The sequence below is a fragment of the Tripterygium wilfordii genome, chromosome 19 (genome assembly GCF_013401445.1).
Source record: "Tripterygium wilfordii isolate XIE 37 chromosome 19, ASM1340144v1, whole genome shotgun sequence".
NCBI classification, from domain to species: domain Eukaryota; kingdom Viridiplantae; phylum Streptophyta; class Magnoliopsida; order Celastrales; family Celastraceae; genus Tripterygium; species Tripterygium wilfordii.
Genome location: NC_052250.1, coordinates 2522935 through 2543084, shown reverse-complemented (window position 1 = coordinate 2543084; position 20150 = coordinate 2522935). Strand labels below are relative to the sequence as shown.

Sequence of the window (20150 nt, the reverse complement as noted above, 5' to 3'; positions counted from 1 at the left end):
CATCTTTTTCGTCATCGGTCTGGACAAGCATGCATCTTTTTGATCGAAACTATTAGGGATCAATCTGGATTTGTAATCCATCAACTAATAGTCTGATCCTTCGTAAGAACTGCCTGTAATAATGAACTTCCAAAATGAATCCTCCCCGTCTTTGTAAGAACTACCTGTAATAAACGAACTTTCAAAATGAAACTGTTTATCATGAAGAAATTCTTCACCTTTTGAACAATTCAAAGATGTTATGCCTATGTCTTGGTCCGAATAAGTCTCAAAAATGTGATGTCTTGGTCCTAGTCCAAATGAGGATAGCATTTTTCTTCTGCAGGTCAATGGAGTTTTACACCTTCCATCAATTTCATATCTACAGTTCTCAATGTATTAACTTTGTCTTCCCAACAGTTAAAAAAGAAGGCAGGCATAACAGAAATGTAAAAAAACAATTCTCTGGTTTGTTCATTTTTTGAACATTAGATAAAAACATAATCGAAGCAGATTACGTAAATATTGATTAAGCAGATTGCTAAGACTTGTTTACAACATAATCACCGGTTGCAATTTCTCTGCGGACTATGATTTTATAGCTGTTTCTTTTAGGAGCATCGAAAGGCTCATATCATAGCATAAAGTTTCAAATCCCTCACATGATTAACATAAGAAGCACTTCCTACAAAGTTCATGAAAATAGAATTATTTATAAAAATTATTTATATACTTAAGATTACACCAATATTTTTTTAAAAAAAAAAACCCTAATTATACAGAGTTTCTGACACTAGTAAATAAAAATGGTAGAAGGAAAAAAAAAAGAAAGAAAAAGAAACCATGAATACATAATTTATGTACATTGAATCAGAAAGAATGCTTGAATGGATGAAACACACAACAAAACAAAGCTTCAATGGCTTTTCCAAACCTCTTCTAAGTTGGGTTGAGATCCCGCGAAACGTGACCTTGCCATCTGCATCGCAAGAATTACCAATTTATAAAACCAGTATGTTCCATGAGTGAAAGAAAAGACTGTAAATAACATCCTCTCTAATTAAATTTTATTTCATACAAGCAAATTCAAAACCTTTTATCTGAATTCAGAAGAGTGGTTTAGAAGGAAAATAATAGCTTGACCAACCTTGAGAGTAAAAATCTTGCCAGCGGGCTTAAATTCGCATTTGAATTAACTTCCTTATTCTGTTGCTGCTTCTTGTTATCAGCTTCTACATTTGCATTCTGAGTTCCTTCAAGCACTGTCTTGCCCTTACTGAAGACACGAGCGGCCAGCTCCTGTAGATCTTTCAGTGAAGATTCCTTTGAACTGCAAAACTACTTTCCCTTGAGTATCATGAGCATCCACAATTTAATGTAATAAGAAAAGAACAAGATCAGGAAAATAAGGTAATGTTGAAGAAAGTCCAATTCTTTTATAGAAAGTTCCATATTTCTTTTCTTCATTTTTCATTCCTTTTTGTTTCTAATGGGGACCGTTGAGTTTCATTTTTCTTTCCTTTTTGTTTCTAAAGGGGATGGCTGAGTTTGTATGTTTTGAGAGAACTACTCGACCTTGCCAATTGCTGAAGCAACTTGTTGACAAGAACTTCGCAGGATCCAGGCTTCATGCACTCCATATTTATAAGTGAATTTGTGACTGCATGCACAGCAGATCCTTCTGAATCATCAGCGACTGCCTACATTATACAGAACCATAAATTATTTTGAATGGCACAGCCAGAAATTATAAAAGGTGAAACATTGCAAGCATATTCCTATTATTCAATGCATCCACATGATGATGTGCAACTAGATTTGTTAGGCTCTCAATGAACCTGTGAAACATAGTTTTTCTATTCCCCACTTTTAGAATAAAAATCTTGCATCATTTCCAAAAATGGTAAACCATTGAATAAAATCACCTTCAAATTAAAAGAAATTTGAAAGATTGCAGACTATTGAGTACACTTGACACAAATCAGTATTCTGCACAAGCGGCTTATAAAGCCCCATTGAGTACATTAACAAGACTGCGAATGGTACTTTCACCTCTGTTGCATTATTGTCCATTGCATCTACAATGTAATCTGGGTACTCACCTCTTTTAAGGAAGGGATAAGCAAAACTGATAATGTTGCTGATGATGATACTACTTTTGCATTTTCATCTTCACTGCCTTGGCGCGGTGTAGAAAATACTCTTGGTGCATCAAAGTATTCATGAGAACTTCAACATGGAAATTTTGACATTCAGAAATTGTAATCAAAGTATGCTTTTACCTGCTGCAAAAAAAAGTATTACCACATAAGGTAATAGCTGTACCTGGAAGAATCGGAACTGTTTGTCATTTGCCCTTTTTTTCTATTTTCCTGTCCGTCAGTGTTGATCTTGCCCAGCACAAGCCTTTCCCTAGCATTTCCTTTCCTTAGTCCTCCTTGAATTGCAGCCTTTGCCTAAGGAATATATCGACCAAAAGAAGCTTCTAAATGCCAAAGGTACAAAATGGGGATGCTTGAAACTACTCCAACTTCAGTATCAACTATCAACAAAGTAATGTAGGATAAAAAAAGAAGAAACTTCAAAATATACGCTGCGAAAAACTAATACAGAAATTTAATGAATTTGAGAGAGAACCTTCAAAATCGATTTGAATTTGAGTTGCACAATTAATTGTGTTCAGAAGAAAAGAAAAAAAGGTGATGTTGGAAAACTAACCCAGTTATTAAAAATGTTAATGCAGATTAAAACTACTCAGAAGACATTATCCACAGTTAGACGGTTACCTACCCCCCAAGCATAAGCAAACAATAGAGAAAATTTAACAAAAAACAATGAAAAACCTCTGCAAGGTTTGCTGCACTGTCTTCCAGTGAGGCACTTGAACTTCTTTCCTGAATTCCTAATCTGGATCTTGGAGTCCGAGGAGAATCAGAATCATCATGTTGGCCACGAAAGACAACCGTTCCACTGGTGGAAACGTCTTCCAGAGAAGTGGATATGCTGCTAGACTACAGAGTACATTGATATTTAATCAAACAAGTGACTGGCAAAGAGAAACTTATTTTCCATGGTGAGAGGTAACTCCCACCACATTCAAAATTAAATGCTTCTCAGAACAACAGGAAGCAATCGTACCGGTGTGCCTTGGTCCCGAAACAGAGCAGATGTCTGAGATGCTTTTGGAGTTCGTATGACTACAGTTCCTGATCCGCTCACGGATACTTCATCCTGGAAAATTTAGGACACCTATTAGTTGAAGAGAAAAATTAGCGAAAATTGTATTTTCATCAAGTTGATTTATCTTAGAAGATGCAATTCAATGGGATGAATACTTGCATAAGTATTTGGCGGTAAGCAAATTTGATCTCCTTCCATTCAAAAGGAGTTATTCATGTTCAGGCAACTTTCAACACCCAGAATTAAAGGATGTCCTCCACTCTACATTATATTTTATGATTGCAGTTAAATCAGGATGCAAACTGCAGAAACTCTATCTGGCCACTATTTCAATGATGAGAAGTATTTGAGACTCCTAGTAGGTCCAATTCAACAAAACCTGAATATGACCCCAAACAAAATATGTGCATAGAAAAGGCTCAAGATCAAAAGCCACACTCACAAATCTGTGTGAGTTTGGAAAGATTCACCTCGGTAAGAAGTGCGTCAGACTTCGAAATCATAAGATTCATAACCTCTTAAGCTTCATAAGGGAAGCCTTATTAAATATTTTATTTGACTAATATCCCCCAAGAGTCTACAAAAAATCAAACCAGGATATGCCATGAACAGCAAACATGTTTCATGTTTGTGCTTGTCAGGTGGCGTCATATGTCTGTGTGTGTGTAAGTGTGCATCTGAGAGAGAGAGAGAGAGACATCATCTTGGTAGATGTCTTGATGTTCATCTTGATATGAATGTCTAGCATCTTTTCCAAGAGGAGCTTCTGGCGATTCATTAAGTGCATTTCCATATGCAGACAACAATCGGTTTCCACCACCCAAAATTCTTCTCTGTGTAGCCTCATTATATGAACTCTCTGGTTTCTTTTCTCTAATCTGAGGAGGCTTTAAAGAACTTTTAACAGTTCCTGAGCTTTGTGATCCACCAATGCTGAAGTCCCATCCAGAATTTTTCAGTGTTTTCCCCTTACTGCAGGTTATTAGAATGAGTCAGAAATGAAGATTTAGAAAAACCAAGACGCCCATGAAAAATTCATCACACCTGGCCCAAACAGTATCATCTGCTTTTACATCTCTATTCACCTTCACAGTATCAGATCCCTCCCACAGAGCTTTAGGACCATTTCGAGGGGTTTCTCCATCTTCCTTTATTTGATATTTTGGTCGCTCCCTATCAGGAGTACAAAGTGAAGAATATCAACATAGCGTTAAAAAAGTAACAAATATGCTCCAAAGGTAGCATTTCCTTTCCAAGACAAAAAAAAAAAATTAAAATGGGTGCCAATACATTATTCATAAAGAAACTACGGATGTAAATCCAAGGTGGATAGTGAATTGCAGAGTGCTAGAGGAATAAGCTATAGCACTGCAGTGCACCTTATTCTCTCCTGAAGCCTTGCACTCTTCCTAGCATTTCTAATAAACCGGTGCTTGAGAAGTTCCTTCGCACTTGGCCTCTGAAACAAAGCAATAAAAGAAATCATGGCTAAATGTACAAAATGAACAAATTCTAAGCTAAAAGGAGGAGCATGAAACAACAAAAAGACCAAGTAGCTACAAGGCTGATACAATCTAAAGGGTTACTTAAAAAGCTGGAAGTCCAGAACTAAAAGTAGCTGAGACAATTTTCAGTGAATGAGTCAAGATGAGAAACTTTATCTACAAAGATCCTGTTCTTTTCTTTCACATCACAGCAGCCATCAAGTGACCAAGGGTACACAGTGAATGATTCTCCTTTTTTCGTCGTCTTTACAAATAAAATTCTAAGCAATCAGTTCGTTGGAGAGGTTTCCACTGATAACCTAACTAATGGTGATTGGCTTTTTATCCCTGCTAAAGGTTCTTCGGGAGGAGTGGTATTGTTGTGGAACCGAAACCAGTTTGAGATGATCAACCATAAAGTGGGAGAGTTTTCTATTTCTGTAATTTTTCAGACGAAATCTGACTCCTTTTGTTGGGCTTTCTCGGGGGTCTATGGGTCTTCCTCCAATAGTAACCAGACGTTGTGGAATGAGCTTTCAGATTTCAGAGCCATTTGGAATGGCCCTTGGGTCATTGGGGGGACTTCAATGATGTTTTGTACCCACATGAGAGAACTGGTGCTATTGGTGAAACTGCAGAGATGAGGAATTTTCAGAACTTTCTTTTCAATAACAATCTGAGGGATCTCCCTCTCCAGCAGGGAGATTTCACTTGGTCGAACATGCGCCAACACCCTACGCTTTCCAGAATTGACAGATTCATCCTCACAATGGATTGGGAAGATCACTTTGGGGATATTGCTCAATCTCTCCTCCCTCGACCTACTTCAGATCATCATCCGATCGTTCTAGAGGGTGGAACCATTAAGTGGGGCCCTACCCCATTTCGCTTCCAAAATCATTGGCTTCAGATTAAGGACCTGGAAGTCCTAATCTCAGATTGGTGGAATTCGTCCCAACTGGAGGGTTATGCGAGCTTTAGGCTGGCTAGGAAGTTGAAACTGCTTAAGGGCAGATTGAGAGAGTGGAGTAAGAACACCTTTGGTGACGTAAATTTGAAAATCAAAAGTTTAATGGCAGGTATCAGTGTTCTGGATGATCAGGAGAATAGAAGGGGTTTTCTCACAGAAGAGGACCGAGTTTTACGGGAGGCAAACAGGAAAATTCTCTCTGACCTTATTAATATGGAGGAGTTGGCATGGAGGCAGAAATCCAGAATTAAATGGCTCAAAGGAGGTGATAGAAACACAAAATTCTTCCACAAAATGGCTTCCATTCACAGAAATCGAAGTTACATCAAGTCCATGCATATTAATGGGAGAACTATCACTCATGAAGAGATTTTGAAAACTGAAATTCCAGCTTTTTACAAAAGTTTATTCGAGGAGATCTTTCATTGGAGGCCTTCCTTTGATGAACTGCCTTTAACTGCTTTAAGTTTGGAGGAAGCTCAATGGCTGGAAAGGCCTTTTGATGAGGAGGAAATTAAGGCTGCGTTGGACAGTTGTAGTGGGGAAAAGGCCCCAGGTCCTGATGGTTTTACTATGGAGTTTTTCAAGAGTTTTTGGAATATCATAAAGACAGATGTAATGGAATTCTTCAATGATTTCCACAGGAATGCTGAGTTTGTAGAATCGCTGAACACCACTTTTATCACCCTGATTGCAAAGAAAAAGGGGGCGCATGACATAAGAGACTTTAGACCCATTAGTTTGCTTGGCAGCATATACAAGTGGCTGGCAAAGGTCCTCTCTAAAAGATTAAGGCAGGTTTTGGGAGGTATTATCAACAATGCTCAACATGCATACGTAAAAGACAGACAGATTCTTGATGCCTCCCTTATAGCAAACGAGATTGTTGATCAGTACTCAAATTCCAATTTATCTTGTCTCATGTGCAAGCTTGACATGGAGAAAGCCTTTGACAATATGAATTGGAATTTTCTTTTCAAAGTGCTTGAGAGGAAGGGATTTGGGACTAAATGGATCTCTTGGATCAAGAAATGTTTGAATTCTGCCTCCTTCTCTATTCTAGTTAATGGCACGGCAACAAATTTTTTTCACTCCTCCAAAGGGGTTAGACAGGGAGACCCCCTATCACCCTTTTTATTCATTCTTGGTATGGACATCTTGAGCTGTATGATGGATAGGGCAGTCTCAAATGGTTTGCTTGATGGGGCCAAGATCAATGGGAGAACGGACGCTGTCTCAATATCCAACCTTCTCTATGCGGATGATACTCTTTGTTTTTGTGGAGGAAGTGTGGAGCAAGTTGCCAACCTTCGCGCCATCTTGTTAGGATTTGAAGCTATCTCCGGACTTAAGGTGAATTTGAGCAAGAGCAAGATAATTCCCCTGGGAAATATTGTGAATATTGAGACTCTTGCTGGTGTTCTTGGATGTGGTGTTAGTAGCATGCCCTCTAGCTATCTTGGGCTTCCTTTGGGTGCTAAATATAAAGACAGAAACATATGGAACCCTCTGGTTGCAAACTTTGATAGAAAACTCTCTGGTTGGAGGAGAAATTGCCTCTCGAAGGCAGGGAGGCTAACTCTCATTAAAAGCACACTGTCTAATCTTCCTGTGTATATGATGTCTACTCTCCCCATCCCTTCTTCTATTGCAGGGAGAATAGAAACAATCATGTGCAGATTTTTATGGGGGGATTCTGTTGAAAATAGGAAGATTCACTTGCTGAACTGGAAGTGTGTCAAGCTTCCTAAAGAGGTTGGAGGCCTTGGAATTAAGTGCTTGGTCACTTTTAACAAGGCGTTATTGGGCAAATGGCTATGGAGATTTACCATCAATAGAGATCACTTGTGGAGGAAAGTTATTGTCTGCAAGTATGGCATGGACATCAATGGGTGGATTACAAAGCAAAACAATGCTCCATATGGCTGCAGTATGTGGAGGTCAATAAGGAAAGGTTGGGATGATTGGTTTGCTTTAACTTACTTCCAAGCTGGTAGAGGCAACTCAATCAGGTTTTGGAATGACCTTTGGGCAGGTGATGCATCTTTCAGGAATTCTTTCCCTAACCTTTACACTTTAGCATGCATGAAAGAGGCTACCATAGGCCAACTAGTTCAATCGTATGGTGGAGGACTCTCTTGGAATATCAACTTTATCCGTGAGGCGCAAGATTGGGAGGTCGATATGTTCACAATTTTCTGGAGCAGGGTTTATAGTGCTAAAATCACCCTTACTATTGATGACAAATTATGTTGGAAGGTATCAAAAAACAATCTTTTCTCTGTAAGTTCCTTTTACAAGGAACTTCTAAGAGATAAAATGCTTAGGGGATCTCATTTTCCTTGGACGTGGCTCTGGAAGTCTAAAGCTCCCCCTAAATGTGTTTTCTTTTGCTGGGAGGTCATATGGGGTAGAATTCTAACTCTGGACAATTTGCAAAGGAGAGGTTTTATTCTCGTGAACAGGTGTTGCCTCTGTAAAGTGGATCTGGAATCAATTAATCATCTCCTACTGCACTGTCCTTGGTCTACCAAAATTTGGACCAATGCTCTGAGGATGTTGGGCATTTCTTGGGTGCCTAGTGCTACTATTGATAAGGAATTGATGGCTTGGATGGCTATAGGCAGGGACAAAAAGAATAGAAAGTTCATTCAATTGATACCAATGTCTATAATGTGGAAGATTTGGTTGGAGAGAAATAGCAGAATTTTCAATAACCAGGAATCCTCATTAGACTCATTCATAGGTAGCTGGTTTGAGTGTCTTAGATTTTGGGGTTCTTCTTTCTCTGAGAGTATTTTTGATAGTCTAAATATGTCACCCTTGTAATCTGTACGGGCTGCACCCCCTTGGTGCGTGAATAAATTTTTCATTCAAAAAAAAAAAAAACAATCATTAGGCGGCAAATTGTAGCCCAAACCTTCCTCGTCCAGGTATGGTGTAAGAGAATGTTTCAAAATTACACAAAAGAAATTAAGTAAACATTAAATGACTGTTACAGATAAAATACCACACATTCTCTTTTTTCTTCCAATCAGAAAACTGACATAATTTCAGTACCAATAAGTTAATAGTCAAAGAAATCCCTAGATTAAAAAAATTAATTCTGGAAATTCTTAATTACAATAAAATATTCAAACGATTTTACCTGGTTAAGTTTGTTTATATACATTCTGCATTATAAACCAAGTTTGAAACTGAAAAACCTAATTGAATTTGGACAGGAAGCATCAATCTCAATCGTTGCAGTTTCATGGCATCATGTCTGAAAATCTCAGCCAATTTGCATTAAATGGTTCACAAGCATCTAACTAAACAAGATGAAACTCTTTGACAAAAGACGAGGAGGTCCAACAGGGAGCTCAACTTGCCTTTTCCTCAACCATACCTTTTTTCCTACCATTTTTTTCAAGATCCTATGAAAGGTACAACATCAATATTGAAAAATATGCAAGCAAATAAACTGATTCACAAACGATACATAAGAAGAATCTAGGACAAACTTTACCCCTGAAAGGACTTATCCAAGACCATGCCAACCATAATGAACAACACATTAAAGTTAGATTCCTGAAGGATATGCCAACAGCGAGAATTGGAACAAACAAAAAGCTGCGGAAACATTGTCCCTCACATGCAACCAGATGCCATGCATGAAATTCCCAACTTAATGCAGGTGAGGCCGCTTATAATGGAACCCCATCACTGCTTCATATATCCGTATAAAAACAGGCAGAAGTAGGGTTTATTCTAAACGAGTTCAAAGTACACTCACTAGGACATTACAAATATTACTTTCAAACTATACTCTCATGTGCTAATCAAACCTATAACCTATTACATATTTAAGTTGAAACTAAAATCCTAATAGTAAATTGTTAATTCAATTGGAGATCACCTAATAATGAGTGTCTTTATTTTCCTTCATTACAATAGCTTCACATGGAATCATAGTGACCTTCAAGTACCAAAGATATGCACATAATCTCTGTGACGTAAGATTACAGTTCTGTTAACGATAATGGAAGAGCAACAGTAACATGCAAGAGCTTAAACATGAATGCTAACATATTTCTTGGCCAAATGTAACTAAAACTATTCAGAGATATGATTTTGAATTGCATGCTTTCATCGAATCCAAAATTTATCAAGGGTGCTAACATATATATTTGCAAGGGATCCAACAGCAAATAAGCAGAAACAAAATACATCTCCAACCACAAGTTCCTAGGCCCTTTGGCTCCATAAAGTATTCCTATGCATATAAAAGAAAATTTGATTATTCGATGCACTACAATTGGTGCATCAAAAAACAGTGACGAAAACTAAGAGGATGGTTATGCATTCCAAAGAATATGTAATATCATTTGCATCTACAATAGAGTCTACAGCTCAGGGTATTCAAAAGAAAGAGGACAAAAGTAATGATGTGGAATTTGGGGGGTACTAGTACCAACCTCCGCTGGAACTTTCTTTAAACACAACGAAACAAATTCTTTCATAAGACGAGAAAAATGCTCGTCCAACTGCGAACAAAAACAGAATGTTGATGAATCTACTAAGTAAATATTTCGATCTAGGATGGAATTTTCTTATTCCTTTAACAAAGTGACGTCAAAAAGATAGTAAGAGCACCTGTGGTGGATTTTCTCGAGGTATGATAAAAAGAACTCGCATTGGATGAAGATCTGCAAGCGGGGGTTCACCTTTTGCCATCTCAATAACAGTAATCCCTAAAGACCAGATATCTGCCTGCAGCAAGCAAAAGATCCAATGGCAATGCCATGGCTTAACAAGGACAAGAGAAAGGATTTGGGAGCAATAATGGGGAAGAAGACGAAAGGGGCTTGCACCAGCACTGAGATAAATAAAAATACAGGCACTTCCAAAAAATTTCAAGAAATACCTTCTCATTGTAACCATCTGAATTCTGAATTACTTCTGGTGCCATCCAAAATGGCGTTCCTACGAATGTCTGTTAGAGTAAACCATATTAGTACATTGCCAAAGGAAATGTCTGAATATCAATCTGCTAAAATAGCAGCATAGGAAATAAAAACATGAAAACATAGTGATAATGCTTTTTAGACATCTTATTAGTTTCTGTTGAGGATTGGTTAAGAATCCCACAACAAACAAATCCAATCCAATTAAAAGCACCTACAAACAAAATAAAAGATAGATTTGATTGATAGAATTCACAGAATTGAACCCTAATACAATCTCTAGTATAGAAAGCACAGAATGAATATACACTAGCCCAAACCAATTGAAGCAAGAATACCCCAAAAAGCTGAATAAATGTAGTATAGAACACACTGAAGGGTTCTATCCTATTCCTAGCCCAAGCAAATCAAAGTGCCTGAGAGACAATTACAATTGGATAAATTGATAAACCCTAGTCAAAGCCTCCAAATATTCTTCTAATCTTCCGTCCATAGTATTAGTTAGTACAAGGGGTCCTTTAAATAGAGATCCAAAGTCCTAATCCTACACGGAAATTAAAATACTTCTACTTCTAATTAGAAAAGAAACAGTGCTAATTCTAATAAGAAATTACTTCCTAGTTTAATATGAATAAACCAAAATCCTAAATACTAAAGGAAATTCCTAAATCCTAAATTCTAAAGGACTCTAAAAAATATACTTGAGTCTATGATTGCAATATTTTTGAAATACAAGTAAATCCAAGTTAGCTTTATAAATTCTTCTACTTCCATTCTGCATCAATTTTACGCAACTTATAATTAGAAAGATTACTGAGCAGGTCATTGCACAGTAAATAACAATGTAAATGGATAAAGACAATACCACATCACAAAATAGAAAGACAGCCTAATTACCAATTGCTCAAACCCAGTCAAGACCTAGACAACCTCCAATATTCAAAGAAACGCAAAGTTGCCAATTGGGTTGGACAATTCAACATTTAAGGGTAATGAAATAATGAATAAGCCTAAAACTATGATCAGTAGCGCATGAACACTTTGGCTTTTAATATATTTACCTTGCAACCAAATGGACATATATACGCCTATATCTAACTACGTCAGTCCCAGCACTGGACAAACCCAGCCACTGTGACATGTTGACCAACATGCTGGTTTTTATAATTGTGATAAACTCATCTGCTAATGAAAAATCAAATTTAACACCCCACATCTACTACTTTTTCATGTGCTCGAGGTAATTACTAATTAGTATTGTTGATGAGAATCATTTAAAAACAATTAAGAAATTCTCCAAATCTCTCCATCTCAACAAGCTTGATTTGAAAAATGAAATAGAGGGGTCTATCACTACCCTTGCATAGAATGATAAATTATTTCTACTAAAAATTATCATATCAAGTTCAATATAGTCTAAAGATTAAAAAAAAAAAAAAAAAAAAAAAAAAAGAGAGAGAGATTAAATCCGCATGAACAAAAGCTTGTGCGTGCCACACACGTAGAGTACCATGCTAAGCAGATGAACTATATTAAGTGGAAGACTATCTTTGATAAACCTCCTATGCTTACTGCATCACAAATGAACAACTACAAAAACAAAATACAGTACCTTTCTCCTAGATATTGTTCTAGTCAACTGTGCAGACACGCCAAAATCAGCAACCTATTGCAAAAAAGGTAACTGGATCAGAAGCAAATGCATGTGATATCACCCACATTGAGCAAAATTCCCTTATGCAATCACTACCTATAGATATTTTGAGAAAATCATAGGTCTGTTTCAGGAAACACAGAAATACCTTAACATCACCATTCTCTGACAACAAAATGTTTGCCGCTGCCAAAAGTAGAGTGTAAAGGTCACTGAACCAAAAGAGAATTGGAGCAAGAAGAGAGAACTGAGAGAAATCAGCAAGTAAAAAAATAATGGAGCATTTGTTAAGCACAGGATATCCTTTATAAGATTCTTAGGCAAACTGCTAAGTATCTCTGTGATGATGATTTTCAAATGAGTGAGGATAAGAAAAGGTTTAAAAATAAGAAAACCTTTGATATCCCTGTGAATTTTCCCTTCAGTATGCAGATATTCAATTGCATGCAGCAAGTCACGTAAAATGCAAGCAATGGAAATTTCGTCCAGCGGTGGTCCAGATTGGAGCTGAAAAAATAAAATCTGGAAATAAGACTTGTGGAAAATAGTTATTAAATAACGCTCTTGATCACAGACATGGTTAAACATTGATGAATTCAATAAAATATTGAAGGAAAAATACGCATGAAACTACAATATCATTGCACCTATCAAGTTCTTGTAGGACTCAAGAATTTTGATAATCAACAAATACAAAAACAATCTATTGTTTGCAGCCTATGACGCACAATTTCACATTCTCTATAGCATATGGAAGGAAAAATTATGTGTCACATGACCCCCCCCCCCCCCCCCCCAACACACACACACACACCACCCAAACAAAAATCAAGCAGATAGCACTCACGCAATGAAGCTAAACACAATGATTTATAGAAACCCTGAGTTGACTATAAATTGTAGTAGACAAGAAAATTAAAGTGCTCGGTAGAAGTAAATCGAGATAACCTACAAGGTCAGCAACAGAACCACCAGCCATGTATTCCATAATTATCCAGAGTGTAGTTTGGTGAAGATAGGAACCATAATACTCAGTGATATATGGAGAGCGGCATTGAGATAACACAGAAATTTCCTGGCAAATATTGAAATGCATGAGAAACCTATTATCATCATCAACCGAGCCTTTATCCCAAAAGTTTTGGGTTCGGCTACATGAGTCTATGCAATTGCATATTGCAGATATAATATACCACAAATGAGCAATAATACCTTCTGAATGTCATCAATTTCATCTTCTCTGCAGAATGAAAATATTAAAGCGCCTTTAGAAAAGTCTCAAAAATCAAATGAATAATGAAGAAGATGACGAAAGCTATGCTATATGCTCAAAAATCAAAAGTCAAGATAGATCCAACTTCCAAGTAAACCAACGGCAAACCAAATAGGAAGAGAGGTCAATTTTCTGCCATATAAACAAGGCTTCAAGTTGAGGACCATGTGTAAGAGTAAATGAGGCCATCTTAGCAGCATGTATGAGTTGATGCACATTACCAAGAAGAAAGATCAACATCTTTAAGTTTGATTTCAACATCTTTCCTAATAATGGCTTGCCGTAACAGTGAAACGATCATTTAATTTTTATCACAACAAAGTGAGAAAAATTAGAAGAAATTAACTACAAGAGTTATAAAATCCCCCAAGATCACAACTAAACTCAACTTCGGAAAAGTAGAAGGGTGCACACAAACACAAACTTCTTTGCTAGCATAAAAGCTACAAATTGCAATTCCATTTCTTTTAGTCAAATGGAACGTTAAATAGTAATCCAATCTTCAAGCAGCTAAGAAGTACAATAAAGGCCCAATTATACTACTACACCCAAAAGAAGACTCATTCATAGCTCGCAATTTTTTAGACTACCGAAATATATGAATGCCATCAAACAATCTCTCTGTTAAAGACTGGCAAGAAGTACGTCATTAAGACAAAGAAATCGCCACCAGAAAGAAAAAGGAAAAAAAAAAGAAAAAAAGAAGAAGATAGGGCAGGGGAAGTAAAAGCAGCTCCGAGGAAGTCAAAGAACGATCAGAAGCAATTATCTTCATTGACAGTAAGCACTTGATTACCAAATTAGAATAGAACTCAGGAATGAATTAAGGCAAATACTTACGACTCTTCCAAATCAATAACTTTAATCGCAACTTCCTTGTTGAGCTCCTTATCAAACCTGGAAATCAAGAAGCATCGGCCACAACATCTTAGCACATAAACAATCTGAAGCTTAAAACGATTTGTCTCTGTTTGATAGTTTATGGTTATAAAATTAATTTTGGCACGGATTTTCATAATAAATAAGAACAGCAAGTAAACCAATCAGAAATCACAGTTAAAGAACCACCTATATCCAAAAAAATTCGGCCACATGTATGCTGCCGATAAAGCTAAAGAATGGCATGCTTCAAACATTAACATGAAAGCCCACTAATAGCTACAGGAAGCCTATCCAGCTTTCATATATGCATGTTTTGCACCACGTTTCATCCAACAGCTTGATCCAATAACTTCTTATTGCAACACTATATATATGTGCGGTATGTGTGGTTATATATATACATTGCCCCATTACTTAAGCAGTTTATAACTGATATGGGTTTCAGCTACCAAAAAAATGTCCCTAAAAATTTACCCTTCTGGAGTCTTCTCCACATTAAAATGCCAGAACTTAGTTTGCCTCAAAGATGTGCCTTCTTCATTCACGTCTCATGCAATACAGCAACAAATTTCACCTTTTAAAGCAACCAAGCTAACCACAAATGGCTTTCTGTCCTATTGTGCTGCCCATATGGTTTGTCCCCCACACCCCCTCCCCATCCCACCAAAAGTCCCTATGTTAGAACCTGTCACCAAGGCCCAAGGTTAATTGCCCCAACATGAGTCAGTTTTTTTCTACAACTCCACGTGCAAAGACATGTGAACTCCATATGCAAATCATATAGGTTTGATTATTTAATAAACTTTAAATGTATATTTATATTTATGTCAAAGTGTTGCTCACATTAGATGTATCTGGCACAGTGGCACGGTTTAAATTAGACATATTTGACACCCCTTCTCTAGTATTTAGAGGTGAAATAAGTTTTAATCACATATCCAAAATCATCAACCAAGAAGTGATTCCTCCCAAACACGAAAAAGTCTAATTATGGAATACAGTTCAAAAATGACATACCCATGAATACGAGCCACTTACAACTCACAAAAGCATATAGTCACATAAGAATGCATAGAACATTATCACAAGGCAAGATGAAATAGACAAAAGGTCTCATAGCGCGCAGCCAACTATCTTCAATAGGGATGCAACTCCAGAGTATCAACTTTGTTCGGTAGGTGATCAGATTTATTTAAATCCCTTAAAACTTTTTTCTCCTTTTCCTTCTTATGTTTCATGATAAAAAGAGAATGCCTCCACAGTTCCAACTATTTACAATAAGCATAGAGAATTGCCCAAGGCATCTTCACTTTAGTACCAAATAAGGAGGCAATCTCCCTTTGACATCCTATCATATGATCTTGCTTTAATGAGAGTGATACAACAGTTTCTGATGGCTTCAGTAGAGGTGTCTTTAAAAGGTACTGGTTCATTGTAAAGGAGGATATAATTAGAGTTGTTGAGGAAAACAAAGGTTTCAGCCAAAATTGGTTCATCTGGATGAAATAAAGCATCACCACAGCCTCATTTTCAGTCATTATCACTGGTGTTGCCTGTGATTTATCCATTCCACAAAAACCCCTTTCTCGTTTTTTGTTCGTTATTTGCTATGAATACCCTCAGTACTATAATTGACAAGGTAGTGAATCAAGGCTTAGCTGCAGGGGCTAAAATTGGACAAGGAGAGCAACAAGTAACCATCTCAAACTTGCTATGTGCAGAAGATAATATCTTTGGCTACAACCCTCTGATTCAATTGGTAACGACATTTTATTGTATCTACTATTTTCTAGCCCAAATAATCTCCAAAGTTACAAAATAATAACCGCCTCCCAGACACTGAAATGACTGAAATATTACATATGATTCAAGTGTATGACATTGCCCTTCTTTAACAAGTAAATGTGAACTACAATCTGATGCAGTTTTTAAACTACTCATGTAGATTTTAACTAGGATTGAACAAAACCATAAACCCTAACCCCCCAAATCAGTCCCAATTCAAGAAACCCTAGGGCTAAAATTCTCAATTCCTAGGTCTAAAATTGGAACAGAATTCTTGAACTTCTAAATTAAACAGAAATACCATGAATCTCTCATATAGGGACGGAAAAACTCACCTTCCTGGCTTCCCCTCTCAGCTCACTGAACATGGAAGGAAGGAATATATCTTATTGCATCTTTGCATAAAAAAACTCTCTTCTTTTCTTGCTAAGGCAAGCAAGCAAGCCTTTAAATAGAGGTTTACAACAACTTTTAAGGAGATACTAGGATTCCTAAACCTGACTGATAAAACAAATTAAAAAAGAAAAGCAACACTAATGGTCTTCATGTGTCATGGCCTCATGGGCCCATACACCTCCACTAGAAGGACAGGGAAAGGGCACCCATTATATAATGCTTCACCAAGCCACATCTAAGCCATGTGGGATGAGTGAAAAAACACCATGCTTCCGCACCGAAGTCCGCAGCTACACTCTACTTTAGACTTTCACACGGCTAGGCCTTCCCCCTTGATAGCCATTTTCACAGGATAGGTAGGTAGCCCTTTACACGGCCCAGCCCGTAACATGATGGGCCGACCTGTTAAAACCAGCTTTTTCCTTCGTCTTTCTAAAAACTTTACTGCATAAAAATTCTACACACTTAGAGCGCACAAATTGATCTCATGATCCTTAATTTGTGTCGTCCTGATTTCTTCAAGTTTTGCCTATAGGGACTCTAGTGTAACTTCTGAGGGTTGTTTCTCCCCATCTAAATTGGGGTTGGTCATCGTCCCAATCTCAAAACCCTAAGTAAGTCACTCTTCATTAACATAAACGGGTTGGAGAATTCATCGGCTGCTCAGAACCTCTATTGCATCTTTGCATAAAAAAAACTCTCTTTTTTCTTTCAGAAGCAAGTAAGAAAGCCTTTAAACAGAGGTTTACAACAATTGGTTTGAGGAAACATTATGATTCCATAACCTGATTGACCTAGACAAACGTAATGACTTAAAAAAAACTAACTAAAAGGGAAAGCTTCCCCACAAGGGATTCCTTGACAGTTAAAAATAATTAAAAAGAAAAACAAAATTTAATGGTCTTCCTGCATCACAATCCGGCAAAAGAAAGCACAGCACAAGAAATAATGATTTAGTGGTACTTACGCTTTATAGACATCACCAAATGATCCCCTTCCGATCAACTCAAATGAGCTAAATCTTGATCCTGCTGCCTCAAGGAGACCCTCTATATCAGCCATTTGCAAACAACAACGAAATTCCTTGATCTATGGACAAATAATCTCCGTCCAAAAACCTCCACATTACCACATTTTTCAAAACCCACCTCCAAACCCCCACAAAGCTCCAAATAGGTTTCAATGAATCCAAAAAATCCTCAAGTACCAACTCTGCAAAACTAATTTAAAAAAAAAAAAACAGCCACATTTCAATGTTAAATACCCTCTACATTAACAACTCTTGATTTCGTGCATATGGTGTAGGCATATCGTAGGTACTAGGCAGACGTAAAAATCGTAAGAAATCGTCCTTATGATGTGTTTCGGATAAATAGCCCAATCATGCGATAATTACAAAACTGTTGGGCCTTGACAGATCTACAAATATATCGCGCAAAATTGAAGACGAAGACAACATACCTGTGAGTTGACTACAACTGCTCTGATAATAAACAGGAGAATCAAAGATAATCACAGAAAGAACCTGGATTAGGGTTGGAATTCCTGAGTATAGGGAAAGCAAAGGAAGAAATGGAGAGAGAAAGGAAGAAGATGAAGCAAGAAATTCGTTGGTCTTTCGCAAACAATCGAAAACGACACACGGCTCTGCGTTTTGCACTTGTTCATTTAAATTTTAAAGTAAACTTTAAACCGTAATAAGTGATGGAAAATTATAAATTAAAAAGATATTTACTGCTGTTTAAATATTAATGGAAATTCACATTAAAAAAATTTCGAATCTTTTTTTTGGGTTTTGGGAAACTCGAATTCGAGATCTCTATGAAATACATTACACATGAGTGTCATTTAAGATACTCGTAATTCTCAAAAAAAAATTTGATTCTTATATAAATGTATATAAAGTGTATGAATACAATTCCTGAATTTCCCAAATTTTTTTCTCTCAAGTGGCTTTTTAACAAATTAGAACTATAATTTGTCCAATTTCCAACCTTGCTATGATTCAAATCTTAAAAAATTAGTCACTTAATTTATCATGATGTGGATGTACAACTACAATATGCTACTTGATATGTACGGAGGTTACTATTATTTGGGTCCATTTTGGGCCATTCCAGCTCATGATGTTAGGGATCACCCATCAACCTGATCTGATAGGGGATGCCTCTCATAACTATCATAGAATCACAAGAGAAATCGAAACTACGATTCCATATGCATTCATACCTTGAGTAATCGAAAATCGCATTCACCCTTCGGCACTAGAGACTAGATAAACGAATTAGCCACTCAAGGTATTGATGAAAAAAGTCAAATTTTATTAATTAAAATCAGAGTTTACACCAAATTAAGAACGAGAACAATGAAAATGTAAAGAGAAATTAGAGAGAAAACCTAAACTATAGAGAGGATACAATGAAAGATGATGAGAGAAACCCTTAGATTAGGGTTTTACGCTTTTTCTTAAGACCAAAACTACCTATTTACTAGTACAAACTCATCCCCCATTAGTTACTATTGAAAATTCTCAAGAAGCCCTTCAAAGATATGTTCTCAAATTGTAGATCCGCGACACCCGTCCGAACAGCGTATATGGTGTCTGGACAGGCCTTCATTCGGCTCTGCTTTATGTCTGCATAGGCCCTTGGAGCTCGGGGGGGGGGGGGGGGGGGGGGGGGGAGGGAGGAGTGGACTTTGAAGGTAGCCATTTGGATGGCCTACATAGGGTTTTCAGATGGCATGTATGCAGCTGCACAAATTGCTCCAAAAATAGTTGTTTTGCTCCATTTTTCTACAAAACTAACGAGAAAAACTTGTAAGAGTATGTCGATGCCAAATTTGCATCGAAGTATAAAATACGTATAAAGTAGAAAGTTTTAAAAAATGACGACACAAAATTTATCTGGTTCGACAACTTGCCTATGTCCACGGAGTTTGGTCTTTTATTAGAATTGAGTGTCAATGATCCCTTACAAATGTGGGAACGATATGTATTTATAGGCCTTGGGGGTTTGTCAGTTGATGTAGTTATGTCAATTCCTAAGACAATTTAACCGCCTCTAGTAACCTCCTGTTGTAACTGCTCCTGCCTAATTGTAATCATCGGATAACTGATCTGTCCTGGAATTGCTTGAACTATCGGATAAACTGCTTCTGGATTAAACTCTTTTGTCTGGGAGCGGTCAATCTTCTAGAACCGTACTGACATACATACGGAGTGTGTAGTTATTTACTCCACAAATACCTTCAGCCTTTTATTTATTTAAATAATTTTAGGATAAATTTAAAGGCTTTTTATGTTTATCAACAAGTAATCTCCTCCTATTTGAATTAGGAGTCTAGACATTCTTTATAAATAGCTATACTTTGTGAAGATTTTTTTTCTTTTCTTAACTTCGATTTAGAGATTCACTATTTCACTCTGTTACTTTGTGTTTAAAGAATGAAGTTTCTGGGAAAGGAGACAGATTTTGGAAGATGCGTATTTGTGTGTCTAATTAATGTGTTATTTGAGTGACTTTGAGATTGATTTCATAATTATCTGCTTTGATTCTCATGTCAAGGGCTGGATTGTTTTATCGGATTTTTTGCTATGCGT

General features: G+C 37.0%; 1 protein-coding gene across 1 annotated transcript; it reads right to left on the bottom strand.

Annotated features, from left to right (window-relative positions):
* Positions 1 to 830: 830 nt before the first annotated feature.
* LOC119985648 (germinal center kinase 1-like) lies at positions 831 to 18178 on the bottom strand. Its single transcript, XM_038829937.1, has 21 exons — positions 18011 to 18178; positions 17517 to 17769; positions 14327 to 14383; positions 13426 to 13453; positions 13166 to 13288; positions 12609 to 12720; positions 12362 to 12399; positions 12172 to 12225; positions 10520 to 10588; positions 10249 to 10365; positions 10071 to 10139; positions 4539 to 4618; positions 4204 to 4332; positions 3858 to 4131; positions 3118 to 3210; positions 2823 to 2990; positions 2305 to 2435; positions 2082 to 2208; positions 1555 to 1679; positions 1127 to 1309; positions 831 to 958 (listed from the first exon to the last, which is right to left on the bottom strand). Exons 2-21 carry the CDS (start codon positions 17609 to 17611, stop codon positions 919 to 921), a joined length of 2112 nt encoding a protein of 703 aa, XP_038685865.1. The 5' UTR covers positions 17612 to 17769; positions 18011 to 18178; the 3' UTR covers positions 831 to 918.
* Between the last annotated feature and the right edge of the window lie 1972 nt (positions 18179 to 20150).